General features: G+C 45.9%; 1 protein-coding gene across 3 annotated transcripts in view; it reads left to right on the top strand.

Moving 5' to 3' along the window:
- Positions 1 to 6,937, top strand: part of LOC147635188 (uncharacterized) — a 68,434-nt gene extending 61,497 nt beyond the window's left edge. For all 3 annotated transcript variants that reach the window (XM_086802398.1, XM_086802399.1, XM_086802400.1), the window contains 3 exons: positions 5,443 to 5,610; positions 5,951 to 6,088; positions 6,202 to 6,937. In XM_086802398.1, coding sequence (XP_086658524.1) covers positions 5,443 to 5,610; positions 5,951 to 6,088; positions 6,202 to 6,717 — 822 coding nt within the window. In that variant the 3' untranslated portion in view covers positions 6,718 to 6,937. The remainder of the gene's footprint in view (positions 1 to 5,442; positions 5,611 to 5,950; positions 6,089 to 6,201) is intronic.
- The last annotated feature ends 951 nt before the right edge of the window (positions 6,938 to 7,888 follow it).

Genomic DNA, 7,888 nt, shown 5'->3' on the forward strand with positions numbered 1-7,888 from the left:
AACACATGCACACAAGTGCAGTCGGCGAGCTTCTGGGTCATCTTGCCAGCATAGGGCAGCCACCCACACCATCGAAAAATAGGGAAAAATGGGGAAAAAATATGGAAAGTGGGAAAAAATGAGAAAACACCTAATACGGGCGGGCACACCCACAATAGAGGCCCTGGTGTATATGTATAGACAGGAGATGACTTCTAACACCCCCTCTCAGCTTTTGGCTCTGAAATCAACCCTAGGGAGTTGGAGTGTCGCCTGAGCGTAGCCTGAGGTAGAGACTTCGTGAAGAGGTCCGCCGCATTGTCCTCCGTCGAACAATAAAGTAGCAAGATGTCACCAGCCAAGATCTTCTCACGTACAAAGTGATACTGTATCTCTATGTGCTTGGTCCGGGCATGGAAGACCGGGTTCCAAGCAATAGCTATACAACTTTGGTTATCACACTGGATGATTGTGGGCTCCTTCTGTGGAAACCCAATCTCGCCTAGCAGCCTCCGCAGCCACACAACCTCGCAAACAGCTTCACAAGCAGCCCGGTACTCTGTCTCTGTCGAAGATAGGGCAATAGTTGGCTACCTCTTACTGCTCCAAGAAACTGCTCTTGAGCCGAGGGTAAAACTGTAACCTGAAGTAGATCTCCTGGTGTCTGGATCTCCTCCCCAATCTGAGTCACTCCAATCTTGGAGTCTGACTCCATCCCCTCTTGTGTAAAAGAGTCCTAGATCCTTCGTACTCTGCAGATACCGCAAGATCCGCAATCCTGCGTCCCAATGAGACTTCAATGGCGTCTGCATAAAAGAGCTCAACAGCCCCACGGAGAAGCTTAAGTCCAATCTGGTGTTCAGCAACCAGATCAATGAACCAACCAACTTCCGATACTGCAAGGCATCAACTGGCTCACAAGGATCATTAACAGTTAACTTAGTATGTGGGTCCATCGGCGATGTAATAGGCTTGTAGTTCTCCATCCCAAAGGGCCTCAAGCAGCTCATGAACATACCGTTACTGAGAGACAAAAACCCCCTCTGGGTCTGCCAGATCTCCAATCCCAAAAAGAAGTGGAGTAAGCCTAGGTCGGTCATCTCATACTCCTTTGACAAGGCAGCCTTTGTCATACCAATGTGCTCCACATGACCGCCGATGAGAATGAGATCATCCACAAAGGATGATAATCGTAACCATGCCGCGTTCCCGAAAGAGATACAGGTTGGGATCTGCAACCAATCTCTGAAAACCAGTCCGAACAAAGAAGGAATCAATCTTCTGATTCCAAGCCCTGGGAGCCTGCTTAAGACCATACAAGGCCTTACGTAACCTGTAAACCATCCCTTCCGATCCTTGAACAACAAAGCCTGGAGGCTGCTCAACATACACCTCCTCCTGCAAGTCACCATTAAGGAACGCAGATTTTACATCCATTTGATACACAGGCCACCTCTAAGAAAAAGCAAGGGCAAGAACGGTCCGAATCGTGGTCATCCTTGTTGTCGGTGCAAAGGTATCCTCGTAGTCGATGCCTGGCCGGCTGAGCATAACCTTTAGCCACGAGTCTGGCTTTGTGTTTGTCCACCGACCCATCTGACGCATATTTGGTCTTAAAGACCCATTTGACACCAATGACTGACCGTTTCGACGGCCTCGGTACCAACTCCCATGTGTTGATCTTCTCGATGGCATCATGCATGGCTTTCCTCCAAGTATCCTGTGAAAGGGCTTCCTTAACGGAAGTGGGCTCCTTGTCCCACATAATACGAGACATCAAAGCATAGTTTACCTAAAGAAGCTCCGCTGTATTGCTTTTGTTGCGGACTCTGTGCGATCTTCGAGGGCTGTCCTTTGTGGTCCACTCGGAGGGTAGCTCCGTGACACCTGACTCCCGAAGGGTGTCTATGAACCACTTGGGTACTCGAACAGAGCGTGGAGCCTTTTGCCGTTGCAGGGGCTCTACTCCAGTTGCGGCCTCAACCTCCTGTACTGACTGTGGTTGATTAACTGGAACAGTGGTTGATTAACTGGAACAATGGTTTGGGAATCATCATCAGACTCCTCTGGATCTCCAAGAAGTGGTGGCTCCTCGACAGTGAATACTGGAACATGCTCATCAAAGACCACATCTCGTCTGACAACCCCTCTCTGGATCATACAATCTGTATCCCTTGGAAAGAGAATTATACCCCACAAATATAAGCTTGCGGGATTTGGAGTCAAGCTTCCCCCTGTGCTTCGTCGGAATATGTTTATACGCATCACTCCCAAAAACATGGAAGTGGGAGACATCAGGTTTCCTGCCAAAGTATGCCTCAAACGGAGTCATATTAGGTACTGAAGTCGTTGGAGACCGGTTGAGGGTATGGACAGCCGTTGCCACAGCCTCTCCTCAAAGTGGACGAGGAAGATCACGATGCTCCAGCATGGTCCTCACCATCTCCACCACAGTCCTGTTTTTGCGTTCTACAACTCCATTCTCTGAAGGCGATCCTGTATTGGCCAGTTCCCTCTTGATGCCATGATCTGCACAAAATCTGAGAAAAACATTCGAAGAGAATTCACCCCCTTTGTCAGCCCTAAGAGTCTTTACCTGCAATCCAGACTCTTTTTCCACCATCACGTGCCAATCCTTGAACCGTGCAAAAGCTTGGTCCTTCTGTGAAAGAAAGTAGACCCACGTGAATTTGGTACAGTCATCAACAAGCAGCATGAAATAGAGAGATCCTCCCAATGATGGTGTCTGTTGAGGTCCACACAAGTCAGTGTGAATCAACTCCAATGGTTTTGAAGCCCGCTTGGAAGCCTGCTTCGGAAAGGATTCTTTGTGTTGCTTACCACATATGCAAGAACTGCAACGTCCTTGCCTGCTGCCAACATCTGCAAGCCAACCACCATCTGGTCCCAGAAAGCTTGCCGCAGTGCATCCACATTTAAGTGGCCATAACGAAAGTGCCACAGATCTCCGACCTGAGAACCTGTCAATGAGGAGAGTGCAGAGAGCTTGTAGATACCATTCTCCACACCGCCTTCCCAAACAACCTAGCCAGTCTCACGGTCCCGTAGAGCAACTGAATGCTCCTCAAATTCCACCTGAAAGCCAGTCTTGCATACTTCATGCACTGACAGAAGAGGAAAACCAAGAGCAGGGACGTAAAGAACATGGGAGGCATGCTTGCTCCCCTTGCTGTCGGGAATAATCTCCATCTAGCCCTCACTGTGTATCGGAATGGTGGAGTTGTCGCCAATGAAGATGCGACCTGACTGCCATTTCAGATCCAAAAAAAAGTCTCAGGATGTAGTCATGTGCCTGGAAGCACCACTGTCAAGAATCCATTCTCGAGTATCCTTTGCAGTGAAGCCAACTGCCTCCTCGCTTGAAGATGATGAAGCATTTGAGTCCATCATCTCTAAGTGCACAAATGCAGGAGTCTTTGCAGAGCTGAGGCTGAAGAATCAACACTCTTCCTAGACCGCTTAGGACACTTCCTCCAATAGTGGCCTTTCTCGCCACAATCATTGTAGGACCTCTCGGCCTTCAGTTTCTCTCGATCTGTGTCAGGCTTCTTCTCACAAGACTTCTCCAGTGAAGCCTTCCCTTTGTCCTTGTTGTTATTCCGGCCTTTCGGCCTTTGGCCAGTTAAGGCCTCCAAACCTCCGCTGTGAGGAGGGTTCATGAATCGTTCCTCCTGGTCCAAGACCATGGGCACAAGCTCCTCCCAGGTAATGGTGCTGAGCCTGCCACTAGTAATCAAAGAGGAGTAGAAAGCGGAATACTGAGCCGGCAAGTGGGACAGCAAAGTAATGGCCATATCTTTTGATGATATGTCCTTCCCAGCCTGGAGGACTAACTGCTGAAGGGCATGCAGCTTGTTAATGTGCTCTCGCATCGTCGACGACTTTGTAGGGTTCATAACCCGTATCTCTACTTCCAAGGAAATCCTCTTCATGGGCAATACCCTGTTATAAAGAGAAGCCAAGTGCTGCCATATGCCTCTGGCCAGCGTTATATGCTTTACTTGATTACTTGCGGTGTGCAGTTGAGGAAGATAAATGAGCGGACCCTGGCGTTGACACGATCCCACATCTGTGCCTATGCCTCACGGTCCTTCCTTGTTGACAGTAACTCCCCTTCCTCTGCTTCCGGCCGTGGAACCCCGATAACGATGAAATCAGCAAGGTCATGTGACTCCAGCACGGACTCCATAACCTTCCAGATGCCGTAATTGTTCCCGTCCAAGTGACGGTCCACTGGGAACGTGGGGAGTGTTGGGATCTTCACATGCTTCTCAGCCATCTCTAACAAATCTGCCATCGCGATGTAACTGAAAAAGGGTGGGTGGGTGGGTGGGAAAAAAAACTTAAACCTGCAAGTGGCTATCGAGGAACTCAGCCCGCCTTCCTCTTGCTTCTTCTCTTCCCGAACAGTCCCTAACAATCCACCAATCAGCAACGCAAAAATCCCCCTCTTGCTCAGAAAACTCCCAAGATCTTTCAAGAACCTAGGGCTCTTATACCATGTCAAAATATGCAGCGGAGATGATAACCAAATCTGAGACCACAAGAGCAAGTAGAGTGCAGAAAATAGACAGCACAAGAGAAGGAGAGAGATAGGCGTGTAACTCTTCTCTATACACAAGATCCCGAAATGAAAACAAGATACAATGGTGTGGGGGCCATGGGGCCATTTTATATGGCCCTATATATCCAGTCGGCCAGTGGAAAAGACAGCCGCCAGCCTCACGACTGAGTCTCATCCAGTCGGCCAGCCAAAAAAGGTCCACGACCTGAACAGAACAGTCGGCTGCTCCAGGGAATGAACACATGCACACAAGTGCAGTCGGCCAGCTTCTGGGTCATCCTGCCAGCATAGGGCAGCCACCCACACCATGGAAAAATAGGGAAAAATGGGGAAAAAATATGGAGAGTGGGAAAAAATGAGAAAACACCTAATACGGGCGGGCACACCCACAACAGAGGCCCTGGTGTATATGTATAGACAGGAGGTGACTTCTAACAACAAATGGTGCTCGAGACCCAGCGTAGTAAGTAATAATAAATAGTGGGACATGCTTTTCAAAGTCGATGGAACCAGTATGAAAAATATAGAAAAATGATGGCATCCCTGGTGCCAATGAGTGGGCTGCACGGGCGGATCCTCGGTTTCCTCTGGACTCAGTGTCATCCTCTGCGTAATGGATGTAGTAGCGTGAATCCTCAGTCTCTGGGAGTTTTTTGAGTCTCTGGAGGTTTGGGGCCTCTATGGTGAGAAGTTTAGAGTAATGTGAGCCAACGTGCAGATAAATAGTATATTTTGGTTTAGTTTTGTACTGCAAATGCTTGAAACTCCAATTTGTCTTGCTTTAACACTTCGTTTCATACACCAAGATCAGTTTTATGTTCACATGAGACAAGTTGTCCTTAGCAAAATGCTGGGGTATGATTCATGAAGCCTGACAGGTTGAAGAGATGAAGGATACGATTGAGCGACTTTTGCTTGAGCGTCGACAGTTGACAGCTAAAATGGTGGCGATGCAAACGGGTATGAATCAGCTTGAACGAGAGGCTGCGATTCGCACCTGTGTTGAGAATGAACTTGCTGTGGCCACGACTCCAGAAACATCAAAGGTTTTGATCCTCAAATTTCTCGTGCCTTTTTTTTAAACGTTTTATTCCATAATCCAAACGGTATTTAGATTGGCTAGTCAACTTCTTTTTGTTTCAGCCAGTTGTAGTGAAACGATATGACCTATTATACCTAAGCTCAAAGCTTCCTGTCGGTTGTGGTAGAAAGTTAACACCCATTAGCTGAGCAACATCTTTTGAATGTACCTAAGCTCAAAGTTTCCTGTCGGTTGTGGTAGAAGGTTGACATCCATTAGCTGAGTTTCATATATATTTAGCTTTCAACTTTTAAGGAACGTCTGCACCTCTTGTGCTTTTGGATCACCTATTCTCATCATGACAGCGATGGCTCAGCTGGACTTCAAGGAAAGAGTCAGTTGCTGGGGCAGCAGCAGTTGCAGAAGACTCTCGCATTCAAATGGTGGCTGCAGCTACCATGGTGGAAAAGCTAGTTGCAGAGAATTCAGCTTTGGTTGAAAAAGTAGGGAAAATTCTTTGCCCCAAAACCCCTTACTTTAGAAGGTTATGGTGAGCCTTAAGTTTGAGCTTATGCCCTGTCACGGCAGTTGATATGCAGCATGCCATTTTTCACAGGTGAATGAGCAGAGTGCTTTAATTGATCGTCTTACTAAAAAATATAGCTATGTTACGGAATTGCAAAGTAACGGTCATGCGGAGAGCATGGAATCCGAGAGAGAGGCATGCTCAACACCTTCAACTGATCAGGTGGCTGGAGAAGAAAACACAGAGGCACAAGCGAGAGGGGCGTCAACAGTAGATGATAATGTACAATCAGAGGAACTTCAAGGAAGGATGGAAGTAGTACCTAAAACTCTACCCATTGATAGTAGTGTGCCAGTAGTTGTTGATAACATTGCAGAGGATGCTATGGCGGTTGGTAATTTTGATCAGATGAGACAGGAAGTGTCTCATGACCCACCACCTCAAACTGTCAACTCAGAAGTGCCACAAGTTGCTCTCATGCAGGCGAATGATTTAAAACCTTTCTCTGATGCTCCAATTATGGGTGCTCCTATTCGCCTTTTCACATTCATAGCTAGGTATGTTAGCGGCGCTGACTTGGTGAAGGCAGAAAATTCCCACAGCTAGCCAATGCCACTCTTTATGTTTTTTTTTTTTTTGGAAATATATACCAACAAACGTCTCAAAACTAGAATAAATAATAGCTCTCTACTTGACCCACGTGCCCCTCTTCAAACGTGAAAAGCTCTCTCTCGCCACAGATTGTTTTTTTATATGATTCCTCTATTCTATATAGGGCTTGCGTTTTTTGAATAAAGGAAGGAATACGGAAAAAATTTACTTATTATTATTATTTTTGGCCTGCCCTCTATACACGCAAGATGTATCTTTGTTTGGTCTAGTTGCAAGAGGTCTCACCATTGTTAGCGCCATCCTTGTAAATCATGCTAGTATATGATGTGTATGGTGGGGTACACATCATATATTTTATAACACAGTCTTTGTAATTTTATCATCAAATTGTATATTATCAATATAATATTATATGATATTAATTGTGATGACATATCACTCACTATATAAGAAGTTATCATTATAATATTATGATAAGTATAATAATTGTATGTGAAGTATGCATTTTGATCCATGTATTTTTGCAAAAAAGATGTGATGATGTATTATAGCATCACTATGAAACTTTATTTCACTGGTTTTGCAAACTACATAATTGAAACAAAATGTATAATATTAGTAGTGTGTTATTATTACTTTTCTATTGTAGTAAACAATGAACTTGTTTTGTTCGGAGAGAGAAAGAAAGTTATACTAATGTCTGCAAAGAGGCCAAAATGACCTATGAGATCGGATCGAAAGGATTACATCATGTCCATGAAATACATCATCATGGGTACTAAAATGAAAGAAACAAACAAAGCTAAAATGCTAAAGTTGAGGTGCTAGGGTTGATCCATGTACAAAGAATGTAAGGCTATAATATCATACTAAGATATCTTGTATGGGGTGTTGCAACATGGCACTCACAGAAGTAAAGTTGAGTCGACGTGAGGAAGTCTTATGATGGTGTAAGATGATGGCCTTGATCCTCCTATGATGGTGTGGGCATGGGTGTAGGCCTTTGGGTCGAGATCGTCAACGTATGCATAAAGATGATGGCCTTGATCCTCCTATGATGGTGTGGGCATGGGCATAGGCCTTTGGGTCGAGATTGTTGACCAAGCTCCATAAGGAAGAGCCCTATGCATCTTTGATTCAAGCAATCCATGGTCTTGGAGAGTCA

The sequence above is a fragment of the Cibotium barometz genome, chromosome 9, assembly GCF_041138505.1.
Source record: "Cibotium barometz isolate CiBa-2024 chromosome 9, ASM4113850v1, whole genome shotgun sequence".
Lineage (NCBI taxonomy): Eukaryota > Viridiplantae > Streptophyta > Polypodiopsida > Cyatheales > Cibotiaceae > Cibotium > Cibotium barometz.